At 50.5% G+C, this 13059-nt stretch overlaps 1 protein-coding gene across 1 annotated transcript in view; it reads left to right on the top strand.

The window, feature by feature from the left end:
- Positions 1 to 13059, top strand: part of Ubash3b (ubiquitin associated and SH3 domain containing B) — a 68774-nt gene that overhangs the window by 44263 nt on the left and 11452 nt on the right. Inside the window, exons 2-5 of the mRNA XM_090319296.1 lie at positions 3091 to 3144; positions 4086 to 4272; positions 6005 to 6203; positions 8604 to 8773. Coding sequence (XP_090175422.1) covers positions 3091 to 3144; positions 4086 to 4272; positions 6005 to 6203; positions 8604 to 8773 — 610 coding nt within the window. The remainder of the gene's footprint in view (positions 1 to 3090; positions 3145 to 4085; positions 4273 to 6004; positions 6204 to 8603; positions 8774 to 13059) is intronic.

Genomic DNA, 13059 nt, shown 5'->3' with positions numbered 1-13059 from the left:
CCACCTGTGCCTACATAAATGAAGGAAGGAACAAAAAGGAAAGGAATTCATTGGTCTGGAGGGAGAAAAGGCATTGCAGATGCTAGAGAGGCGTGTTCTCTTCCGTTGCCGCCCATGGGTGATTTCCCAATTGCAAACTGCTGCACCAGAGCCAGCTTCAGCCCCGTTACAGCAAGAACAAAACAAAGCACCCTGTAAGGACTACTGCGCCTGACACGTAACTGTCAGAAAACCTAAAGTACATTTCCTACTACCCCCATCCCCACCGCACACGGGGTGAGGTGGCTTACGAGGTCCTGTCTGGGTTAGAAAGGATTCTTAGTGATGAGCTTTGTTAAAGAGCAGGGTGCATTCTCCTTCCTGCTGACTGGCGTTGGGGACAGGAGTGTGGCCAGACAAGCCTGCCACCCCACTCGACTGTTAGATGAACAGCTCTCACACAGGCCACGTGGCTGCAAGCAGAGGCCATTAACTCTGGCCAACTGAAAGGCTTGGCCGCCAGGAGCCTGGCTCTGCAACGAGACCTTGAGGATCAATATATCTTTCTCCATTAGGTTCATTTCCTCAGAAGGAAATAGTGGGGCCATTCTAGTGGGATTGACAGACCTTTCTCCTGCCTTGCATGGCCTCCCAGGGTGGTGAGGGCTGCGGTCTTGGAGATAACAACCACACCGCCCAGGCTTTTAGCAAGGCTGATTTACTGGCCTCGGTGAGACCAGTTAGCTGGAATGGCAGTGATAGAAGGAATTGTGTTACGATGGAAGAAAGAGGAGCCAGCCTGAGCAGGTCGAGGAAAGGATGCCAGCTGCCTGGGTATGAGGGCCACTGTGAGATATGTGGAAGAACATTCTGGGCATATGAGCCATGAGGCCACCAAGAAATGAGCTCGGGTGTCCATCACGTAGCAGCAGCACTGGTGTGTGTGTGTGTGTGTGTGTGTGTGTGTGTGTGTGTGTGTGTGTGTGTACATCAACCCTCTGCCACTCTCAATTTAGTTGGCTGCTTGGTTCTTCTTACAGCACCAGCTGGAACCCCGGCTTAACAGAGCTGGAATGTGTTCCCCACCATTCGCTCTTGACCCTGGTCCTGAGCCAACAGGCACATCCCTGGCTGCATCCTCCTGTCATGGTGCCAAGGCTGGCAGGCACTGCTCCAGGTCTCTGCCCTTGACCCAGCTCTGGGTCACACCTGAGGCCACAGGTGCCCAGGGGGATGGGCCGTGCCACCAAAGTGGAGCTCCGTGCAAGCCATCTCTCTTCCATGGCATGGAGCTGGGGAGACTCCTAGGACCATTTGCTATGTTCCGTCTGTTCTGTGGGCAGAGTTCTGGGAACAAGCACAACCCAAATTGTGGCCGGTGTGGTGGTGGGTGACGGGGAGGAGTGGCACACATGCCAGGGCTTCAGGGAGGGGGAAGCCTTTCGTCTTCCTGACAACTCGAGCCTTGCCAAGTTCACTCCCCTCGTTTAGATGCAGAAGTACTTTCTAGAAATTACATATGGATGTGTGTGTGTGTGTGTGTGTGTGTGTGTGTGTGTGTGTGTGTGTGTGTGTGTATTCTATCATTTGCACAAAGTTCTTTCTAGTAACTAACTTGAGTCCTTTCTGTTATAGCCAACGCTTAGTTCAGTTCAGTGACTCTCACTAAAAAGACACGTCGAATACAATAATTAGCCTCAAAATTAAAACCCTCTCAGACATATCTTCTTTAGAAAGAACTTAGTTTTCCCTAACCTTTTATCACGGTCTTATAATACTCAAATCTTTAATTATCTTTCTTTCTCAATTATTTTTTTTTCTTCAAACCCTCTCCGAAAGGTGTCTTTTGAGTTATGGAGACCATAACTTAATGAGATCTTGCATTCTCATAGCTTCTCAGAAGAAGCAAATTAAATTTGAGTCAGATATATTTCATGGGCCCTGGGGGAAGGGTGCGAGGTAAAAGGAATCCAATGCTTTATGCACACAGCACATGTCTGACCACCAGTGAGTTGTCCCTTTTGAAACAATGGCTTTTTTTTTTCTGGTGAATTCAACCCCTTGAAGAGTCTAACCTTTAACAGGTCACTACAGCTGGGCTTTTGTGGGTACGTTTCTCCCCCCACCCACCCTCAAAAAAGAATAAGGTTGCATGGCGCCAGTGACTACTCAATGTTAGCTACTCGAGGCTGAGAGCTGAGGATCACAGTTCAAAGCCACCCTGGATAGATTCATCTGGGAAACTCTTATCTCCAGCCAGCCAGCAAAACCCTGAAAGCCTTTCTGTGCTCTTCCTCCATTGCAATTGCCATGTGAATAATTAAGCGAAAAACTAGGTCTGTGCCAACTGACTGGAATCTCCCCGAGGGCTGCACACAGTCGCTGACACCCCCGCCACCCCACCCCACCCCCGATTGCACTACGCTGCCGTCAGCATCTGGCAGCTCCTGACCTCTCCCACCGGCCAAGCTTTGAGTGGGTCCTACAAGTGAGTCTGGCTGCCATGCCCCACCCACACTCTAAGGCAGCCCCACGTGCACCCCAGATGCCCGTAGAAGATCAGAGGTGACAGATCCAATCTGGTGCTATGGTGGTCGTGGTTGGAGAGAGACAAGAGAGGCCGGTCAGTGAATCTATCCAAACCCAGGTGTCCTTGTAGCCCTGTGGCCCTGTGTCTTTATGGCCCTCCGGACCACCCACCAGTGCTTCCCATGCTGCCAACAAGAGCCTCTCTGGAGGGGATCTGGGTCAGCGAAAACTAGTGGGTGGCAAGGGAGGAAATAAAAACTGAGATGTGATAACTTTGAGAGAAGCAGAAATAAAACCGTAATGTGGAAACGACTGAAAATAGAGCTCATGGGCTGTGAGGCTGCAGGCAAATCTATTGCTGATTCCATGGGAATTACTGACAAGTCCTGACTTGCCTGTGTCTAGGTGTGACCCCGGCCCCCAGCCCCAGTCCCAGTCCCAGCCCGCTGCAGGTGCCCCCGCCCCCCGTCCCCGCCCCTCGACAGAGCACATTGTCTGCACACCCCAGCCTTGTCGCTGCCGTGTGGAAAGCTGAGAGGAGTCTAAAAATACTAACAATAGATATTTGATTTCTCCTTCTAGACAAAAAGCCTTGGCATCGACGGGAGGAAGAAGTGTGCAGGCGGCATGTGACTGGTTGGTATGAAATAAATAAGTGGGGAAAATAGCATGTAATTATTCTGCGTGCTTTGGTGCGTCTTCTCTGCTAATAGACCCTTCAGAGGGGAGGAGAGCCCCCAGCTGGATGACAGCCCATTTATCAAGTCCACTGCCTCCTCTGCCTGGGCCCCAGCAGGTGCTTCTCACTGGAACTGTTTACAGACATTCCGAGCTAGCACCGGTGGCTCATCAAGAGGCTGAGATCTGAGGATCCAGGTTCAAAGCCAGCCTGGCCAGGAAAGTCCATAAGACATCTTATCTCCACTTAACCTCCAGAAACCACCAGATAGGGCTCTGTGGCTCCAGGTGGTAGAGCGATAGCCTTGAACAGAAGAGCTCAGGAACAGCGCCCAGGCCCCAAGTTCAAGCCCCATGAACAGAAGAACTCAGGAACAGGGCCCAGGCCCTGAGTTCAAGCCCCATGACTGACCAAAAAAAAAAAAAAAAAAAGGAAAGCCCTTTCAAGTCTTCCCAGTATAGATCCTCTGATGCTGATCTGTCACCACCCAGGATGGCATCCCTTGAGAATACCCCACATGTGACCACCTTGTAATTCCGTGTATCTTCTGGAGAGACCCAGGACCAAACCTTGAGCCACACCTCCACTTCTAGCTTTTTTGCCGATTAATTAAAGATAAGAGTCTGGTGGGTTCGTCTGTCCCGGCTGGCTTTGACCTGAGATCTTCAGATCTCAGCCTCCTGAGTAGCTAGGTTGGCAGGCATGAGCCACCAGTGCCCAGCTTAGCCCAAGAATTCTTCCTGGGGAAGAGGGCACAGGGTGACCAGGAGGAGAGCCGCTGCTCTTCTGAGCGCTGACTGGAAAGGGTGCCCTGTGCTTCCAGGTGTGGCTTTGTGGTCACCATCCTTCCTCCTGCACAGCCCTCAGGGTGGACTCCCGGCCTGTGTCTGTCTTGCAGGCTGTTCTCCCACGTTGGGGACCCCTTTCTGGACGACCCTCTGCCGCGGGAGTACGTCCTCTACCTTCGCCCCACAGGCCCCTTGGCACAGAAGCTCTCGGACTTCTGGCAACAGTCGAAGCAGATCTGCGGGAAGAACAAGGCTCACAACATCTTCCCACACATCACCCTGTGCCAGTTCTTCATGGTGAGCTGCAAGCCTGGCCACCACCGCCCTGCTCTCCATGTCCCGGCCCACCCCGGGGGCTGGAGTGGGAGTGGGGGCCGCTTCACAGCCACGGCAGTATTCAGGGACTTCTGCTGCTAGGCAGTTTTCCTGGGGGGTCAGAGGAGCCCCAACTCCCCTGCTCCCAGACACTGGGCACCACGAGGGCCCCCGGGCCGCACAGTGCTTTAGCAGGTTATTCGTGCCTGTCCTCCCCACTTCCACAACACAGAGGGAGAGGGCTGGAGCTGGGAGAACAAGAAATGTGTTCTGTAGACGGAGAAGGCCATGCAGGCTTGAGCTGCCTACAAGGTCCTCGATCTTCCTGGACACAGCAGAGGTAGCTTTCATCTGCCACAGCTCCTGGTCCATGGCTCTCACCAGCCACCACATGAAATCTTCAATCTCCCTCCCTATGATACCCTAAGCCCCTGCCACCCACTGCAACAATCCAGGCTGACAGAGAAAAGTCGACATATCTGCTGAGATTCAAAACCAGGTAGAACAGAAGCATTTTAGAACCATTAAAACATTTTGCTCCCTCCTCCCCCCAGATACTCTCAGGTTAAAACCAAAAAAAAAAATGTCCCTAATACCTTCTCCTCTGCCATTCACTTGGCAAATTGCAGTGATTTTCACTTCCTCTTACTCATCCCACAGTTAGAGATAGTCCTTCTCCCCGAGAGCTCGCCCAGGGTAGGAGGTGAGCTCACAGCTCCAGAGCTGGTTCTTCTCCAGGCTGGCAGAGGTGGGAGCAGAGACAACACCCACCATCTAGGGAACGGGAGAGGCAGAGATGACGCAGGGCCGCTGAGAGCGCGGTAATTTACCCTGCCATGTTCACCCTCCTGTTCTCTCCTCCACTTCCTCTTCCTCTCCCTCTCCCACCTCCTCCTCCTTCTTCCCCTTCTCGTTTTTCTTTCTATAAGCAAGGAAAACTTTTACTTCTTTCCCTGTACCAGTTCTGGGACTTGAACTCAGATCCTCCCCCTCTTGCTTGGAGGCTGGACTCCATCTCTCTGTCTGGCTTTTTTGGTTCATTGGAGATAAGTCTCAGATTTGTTTTCCCAGGGCTGGAGGCAAGCACGATCCTCTGATCTCAGACTCCTGGGTAGTTAGGGTTCTAAATGTGAGCCATCAGTGTCTGACTTACATTTTTTAATTGGCAGAAAAATGGTATATATTTATGCGGTATAGTGTGGTGGCTGGACATGTATGTTGACTGTGGCATTGTTAAATCAAACTAAGCAATCCATGCATCAACTCTCGTATTTATCATTTACCATGTGAACACTGCTCGTTTAGTCTTTTATTTCCGGGCTGTGTATCCAAGAGCCTCACGCACGCTGGACAAAGGCTCCATCACTGAAATAGGCATTCGTAGCCATGCTCACACAGCCGCCACCTCCTTACTTAATGGCAGTCACTCTTGAATTTACTCCGCCTACGGGAAATTTTCCATCCTTTGTCCAGCACCTCTTCCACCCTAGCTCTCATTCTTGCTTCCTGTTTGGGGTCCAGAGGGCTCCGCAGTGCTAGGACAGTGGGTTTGATGGGGAACCAAAAGTTCTTCTGCAGCCAAGCAGACAGGAGTGATGGTGAAACACTTTGTGATTGGTCTGGAGCCCCCCGGGTAGGGGGGTGCCCACGCAGGGGCGGCAGGCCGCTCTGTCCGCAGGCCTCTGATGAAGCCCACTCCCCACCCCATCCCCAGTGTGAGGACAGCAAGGTGGACGCACTCGGGGAAGCGCTGCAGGCCACGGTCAGTCGCTGGAAGAGCAAGTTCTCGGCCCCGCTGCCGCTGGAGCTGTACACCTCCTCCAACTTCATCGGCCTCTTTGTGAAGGAAGACAGTGCCGAGGTCCTCAAGAAATTCGCTGCCGACTTCGCAGCCGAGGCCGCATCCAAAACAGGTGAGCGCACACAGCGTGCTGTGGGGACGGTCGCACCGGGGAGTGGAGGGACAAGAAACGGGTCGATACGTAAGCTGAGATCGTCAGCTTCTAAGGGAAAGGAGTTTTCAGTTTGGCTTTGGGTTTTTTGTCGGTCATGGGGCTTGGACTTAGGGCCTGGGCGCTGTCCCTGAGCTCTTCTGCTCAAGGCTAGCACTCTGTCACTTTGAGCCACTTCTGGTGTTTGAGTGGTTCATTGGAGATTCGAATCTCCTGGGGACTTTTCTGCCCTGGCTGGCTTCAAACCATAGTCTTCGGATCTCATGCTCCCGAGAAGCTAGGATGACAGCCATGAGTCACCGGCGCCCAGCAGGGAGAAAGGGTGATTGTGGCTCATGGTTCCAGTCCCCAGATAGGTGTCCATGGTCAAAGGCTCCAAAGCCATTGGGAAGGGAGGACATCATGACAGGAGCCAGTGGTAGAGGAGAGCGTGCAGGTGTCAGGCTGCATAGGTCAGAGCCATGCTGGGGTCCACAGCTTGCCAACCCCTCATTCCGTGAAGGGCCAGAGATGAAAAGACATGAATGTTGGGGGCAAGCTTCCAGTCAGGCACCCCTCCTCTCCTGGAGACTAGCCTTGAGGTTTTCCACTCAGCAGAACCTGACATCCCCACAGGAGCTGGATATGTCACAGACAGCACAACCAAGAAGCAGATGACTTCCTGTCCTTATCCTTTGACCTTAAGGAAATTGTTGTTCTTTAAAAAAAAAAAAAAAAAAAAAAAAAAACCAATTCTAAAGTAGCAACTGTCAGACCCACTCATGGATCCTCATAGGAATCAACGCTAACATTGCCATCACAAAACCAAATCCTCAGCTCAGAAAAGCTGGCTCAGCCAGGACTGGGAGTGTGTGTGAAACAAGACCGACAAGGCCTGGGCCTTCTGCACACACGGGAAGGGAGGCCAGCCTGGCCCTCTCCAAGAATCTGCAGTCGCTCTTAGAATTCCAGGGCTTGCAGTTCTGCCCTGTGCCGTCGTCCCCTGGTGGTGATGTGGGGAACTTGCTGGTCCTGGCTAGTGCCACAAATCAGGCTGGGCCAGTTCTTTATTGCCTGACGTGGAAAGCCAGATCATTATGTCTTTTGTCCTCGAACCTATGCTTTGGTAGTCTAGAACTAATGGCACACTTACATTCCTTCACCAAGTAGATTTAATGCCATTCTCCCAGGAAGACTCAAGAGTGTGCATCCTTTTCATTCAGCAAGTTCTGAAAACCTAGGTAAAACACCCCAGTACCTTGTGAACAAGAGACAAACATCCTGCCTCATGGAGAAATATCCCACAGAGGCACCGTGCAGAGGAGAGGAAAAGTACCAAAGACAAAGAGACCCTAACTCTTCATTCCACTTGAGCCGTTAATCCTCAGTGACTTGAACAACTTCCCTAATTTCTTGCATTCTCTGATTTTTTTTTTTCAGTTGCAACTTGTAGCCTGGGAAACAGACCGCTTCCCTGTGTATAGCACAAGCAAAGTAGTACAAGTAGAAGCAGAAGCCCTTTCTGCACATGGAGAGCTTTGGTCTGCTTTTAGGCTGTCTTACAGTGGCAGCTGACTGTTTAAGTCAGTGGCTTCAGCCGGGCTGGTTTTGTCTTGCAGGGAACCTGTGGAAACACGTAGTAGTCCTTCGGGGTTGTTATAACTTAGGGCACCTAGTGTGCTACATGCCTTATAATGTACAGGACAGCTTCCTGCAGTGAGTAATGATTCAGACCGAGATGGTATTACGAAGGAAATGTCTGACCTTTCAACTTTGAAAATAACCTCTAGAGAAATGAGGGAGAAAGAATTCCCAAATGGAGGCAGTGGACCCTTGGGACGTCATCTACCTACAAACCTGCTCTCTATTTCTCCATGAACTCATCTCCTCCCCGTAGGCCACAGCATCCTTATCTGGATGGCAGGGTTGGGAATGGAGTTGAGAAGAACAGCCAGCAAGGGGATTGACTCCAGCCAAGCTCACACTCCTACAGAAAAGTCATGAGTGGGGTTCTGTTTGTTTGCTTTGTGCCAGTCCTGGGACAGCAGCGCTGTCCCCGAGCTTCTTTTGCTCAAGGCTAGCACTCTACCACCCGAGTGGCTGTGTTAGTAGTTCCCTAGAGAGGTAAGAGTCTCCTGACCAGCCTGGTTCTCAGGTCTCAGCCTTGAGCCTCAGTGCCCAGGTCTGTGCGTGACTCTTGACCTCCCGAGTGGTGGCAAGATTTGGGCGTGGGGACCTACACCCTGATTCTACTCCAGTGAGGGAAAGAAAGAGTTGATGTTTGTTATTTGGGAGGCAACCCACTTTGCTGTGCGCTTCCCTGCCTCTCCACCGGTGTTGTAATTTCCCCATCCAAACCCTTTTCCTTCCTTGTTTTTCTAGAGGTCCACGTGGAACCCCATAAGAAGCAACTGCACGTGACCCTAGCCTACCACTTTCAAGCCAGCCACTTGCCCACCCTGGAGAAGCTGGCCCAGAACATCGACGTCAAGCTGGGCTGTGACTGGGTGGCCACCATATTTTCCCGGGACATCCGATTTGCCAACCATGAGGTAAATGCTCCGCAGCTGCTGCCGTCGTGGAGCAGAGGGGCAGGACGAGAGCCAGGGGTGCCCACTGCCGGCCCTGCCCCAGAGTCTGTCCAGAATGTTTAGGACATAGTCCTGCCCTCTAGACTTATGAGGTTAGTTGAGGAAAGAGGACAGACAAAAATGAAAAAAAAAACCAGCAGTCGTTGTGGGCGCTGCAGGAAGCACGAGTGGACCACAGATACCGGTGTACAAAGGGCCAAGCCCACATCCTCCTGAGAGCCCAGCCTCGCCCAGGCTAGCATGACCTACTGCTGCACTGTCCTGCCTGTCCTGAAGGCAGTTCTGAAACACAGAGAGAAAGTGTCTGGTCCAAGCTGTAGAGCAAAGTGAGTCTCAGGGCTGAAGCCAGAGCCTGTGTATTTTGACCGGTAAAGATGGACGCACTCCATCTGAAACAGACCCCATGCTCTGTCCACTGTGCCCTCCCTTTCCTTCCAGTAGTAGTGGCTGCGGTTACTAGAGGTCAGTGATAGTCCAAAGATACTACACGGAAAGTGCCAGGGATAATTCATATGTTTTAGATAACTTTTACGACAATGTGTTGCTATCATTGTTCTGTTTTATTATTAGGTATGGTTCCTAATTTGTAAACGAAGCTTTATCATGCCTAGGTATCACAGAAAAAAAAAAACCCAGTCTACAAACAGTGTACAGAATTAGTATATGGGATTTGGTATCATCTGCATGTCAGGCATTCCCAGATTCTCGGTGGATCATGGAGATCTACTCTAGTTAGATGGAAAACTTGTGTTCCAATCTGACCTCATGGATTAGGTACTGATTAATTTGTCCCCCAATGAGTGAGGTGTTTGTTTGTGTGGACTTTCTGTGTACCTGTGTGTGTGTATTTGTCTGCATGCATGCACGTGTGTGTGGATACTGGGGCTTGAACTCAGGGCCTTGTGTTCCCACTTGTTTTTTATACTCAAGGGCGATGCTTTACCACTTGAGCCACATCTCCATGTCCAGGTCTTTTGCTAGTTAGAGATTAGAGTCTCATAGACTTTCCTGCCCTAGCTGGCTTTGAACCTTAATCCTCCCATTTCTGCCTCCTGAGTATTGAGGATTACAGGTGTGAGCCACAGCACCTGGTGTCACATGAACTTTTAAAATGTTGGGTTTTTTAAGTTAATTTATTTTATTGTGATTATCAAGGTGATCTCCAGAGGGATTACAATTTCATGAGTCAGGTGACAAGTCTGTTTCCTTCCATACAGGGTCTTGTGTTCCCTCACTGTCTCCCAGCCCCTCCCTCTCATCTCCACCCGTGAATTGTGAAGTCTGCGTTCATGGGCGTCCAGTGAAAACGTGCAACCGCGGCATGCCGCGGTTGCACGTTTTCACTCCTTTGCCTTCCAGCTCTGCTGCATAGACTTTTCTTATCTCTTTTATACTCTCTGAATTCAAAAGGGAGATGGAGCCCACAGCCTGTACCCAGGCAGCTCCCTGTTCCAAAAGGGTTGGGGAGGGCCAGCATTAGGTCAAGGGGTGGCAGCCCGTGCGTGCTGGCAGGGCCTGCCAACAGAGGTGTGGCCAGTCGTCTGATGGCGGGGTTCTCCAGAGGCAGATGATGCAGACGGAGTCTGATCTTCCTGAAGGCTCTGGCATCTCCTGGAGCCAGGATAACAAGGGAGGTGAGGCTGGCCAGACTCTCTGAGGGCCAAGGAAAAGCCACATGGTAAGGCTGCCCTCGGAGGGCTGCACAGAAGTCACCTTCCTGAGAGACGCCGCCGTCGGCTGTGGAATTTTACCTGGTTTGTCCTCTAATCAATGCCGCCCTCCAGTTAACTCAGAGGGTAATTGCTTTCCACCTGACCCACATTCTCAATTGGCACAGAAGGAAGCAGGCAGCCAGTGCCCACACAAATTATTTTCTAAAAATAACCCGCCCTCTTTATCTCTGATTTGGAAAGGGGCTTGCATTATGGCTTCATCTGATGAAGCCCTCCTTGGCCCTGTTAGACTCTCCCTGGGGTCTTTCAGTCCCACCTGGGCCCCTTAGCAGCCAGAGGCCTTCCCACGCCCTTCCCTGCTCTGTCCCCATGGGCTAGGCAGGATGCAGTGTTCCAGAGAAGAGGGTTTCAGTCCAGAACACCAGGCAAGGCACAGTGATATCCAGGGACAGCCTGGCGTGTTGAGCTGGCAGGTGCCTGATTGTACTTCTCTGGGCCCATCTGCCTTAGCCACAATGTGGGACCAGGCCCCTTAGACGCCCAGCCGTCAAAACCTAGAGGAAGGACCAAGTTCTCCAAAAAGCACTTGTTTTGGAGTCTAGCACACTTAGCTCTAAATCCTGGCTTACTCACCTTAGCTGGAGGTAGACTGATGTTTAACAACTTATGTAATCTCCAGTTGGCTCCGCTGTGAAACAGCGAAAACGCTCCCTGGACTTGATAAGTGGTACGTGGGAGAAGGAACGCCCCTCGCACAACGCCTCACGCAGAGCCTGGCAACAAGGAAGCCCTGTGGGCCTCACTGTTTGCCAGAGTGGCACTGCAGCCACTTTAGAGAGAACACAGTAACACACTGTCACTTGACTATGGCCTCTGTATCATAATCCAGGGGAAACACACCTAAGGTTGATGCTAAATGTAAAACAAAAGAATTCCTGTGTGGCAGCAGGAACAAGGCCTGTATCCTGATTGCTCTCAATCTCAGGCGGAAGTTTTTTTAAGCTCGTTTTGGGGAAGCAGAATAGAACATGGAGATTCAGGTGCTAGTAACTAATCCCTGTAATCCCAGCTATTCAAGAGGCTGAGATCAGAGGATCTCCATTCAAAGCCAACTTGGGCAGGAAAATCCATGAGTCTACCTCCAGTTAATCACCAAAAAACCAGAAGTGGAGCTGCGGTTCTAGTGAGAGTGTCAGCCTTGAGAGAGAGAGAGAAAGAAACCCTAAAGGATAGCACCCAGGCCCTGACTTAAAGTCCCAGTTATAGGCATCAAAAAAGAAAGACAAGGAAGGAAGGAAAGACGGGGACACTTGGGTCCTAATTATATTTACTATTTTATTTATATATATATATGTTTTTTATATTTTAGTACTGGACATGTAACCTAGGGTCCAAAGCATGCTAAAAGACAAATACTACCACCAAACTGTTCCTCCCCTCGCCTCTTCCCTTGCAGTGTAATTTTGGATTTGTTGCAGTCCCTTAATTCTTCTGTGGTCCATTCAATAAATCAAAGCTACTTATTGTGTGCACAGTAGATACTGACTCCAACCTTATGGTGCCTTGATGCCCCCTCTCCATGGGAAGTGGAGGAGATGGAATAATAGAATGCCCAGCCCCCTGGTAGCCCCACGCAGGAGATGTGAGCTCAGCATTGCAGAGGGATGGCTTCACTTGAGAACCCAGAAGTCTGAGTTTCCTCTTGTTTCTCTGTGACTCTCGCCTTCTGCCACCCTGCTCCAGGAAAGGCAATGTAACCTTTCTTGGACCATCACATGCACAGCTTTGACATTTAAAAGATTTCTTGTTGATTTTTCTTTGCATCCTTTTAAGAAAAAAAAACAATAACTCAGCAAAAATGTTCCCTGGCTGATTTGGGGACATAGCTTGCATAGACATGAGATGGAGGGGCAGGAGGAGGAGGAGGAGGAGGAGGAGGAGGAGGAGGAGGAGGAGGAGGAAGGAGAGCAACAAGGAAAGGGAAAATCCAGAGATCAAGGTGCCAGCCTGAGAGATAGGAAAGGAAGCAGGTCCCATATGCAGAAACCCAGTGGTAGAAACACATGCAGTATTTTGCCAGTTCTTTTCCTTAGAGATACTTCAGAAGGAATTTTTTTCTTTATAAAAATGTAGTAAATCACCATTAAACCAATGTCCCTCAGTGCTGTCCGGCAGAGACCTGAGGGGTCAGAGATTGCAAGGTCTTACAAACCAGGTATTTCACCAGAGATAATGATGCTCCTTCTGTATATAGGCCTCCATCTTTTGTAGATAATTAACTGCTATTGTTTGGGTGATACTTAATGAATAAGAAAGCTATTTGGGAGCCTGCGATTTGAGGATCATGGTTCAAAGCCAGTCCAGGCAGAAAAATCCCTGGAAGATGTTTATATCCAATTAACCACTCAAAACCTGGAAGTGGTGCTGTGGCTCAAAATGGTAGAGTGCTAAACTTGAGCAAAAAGAGCTCAGGGACAGCACCCAGGCCCTGTGTTCAAGCCCCATGACAGAAAAAGAAAAAGGAAAAAGTAGAGGCAAAAGTAGAAAATGAACCAGATGATGTTCTTTTGGGAA

This window comes from Megascapheus bottae, chromosome 27 (assembly GCF_031878675.1).
Source record: "Megascapheus bottae isolate mThoBot1 chromosome 27, mThoBot2.hap1, whole genome shotgun sequence".
NCBI classification, from domain to species: domain Eukaryota; kingdom Metazoa; phylum Chordata; class Mammalia; order Rodentia; family Geomyidae; genus Megascapheus; species Megascapheus bottae.
Note: the sequence above shows the minus strand (reverse complement) of the source record. Positions and strands in the feature narration are given on the sequence as shown.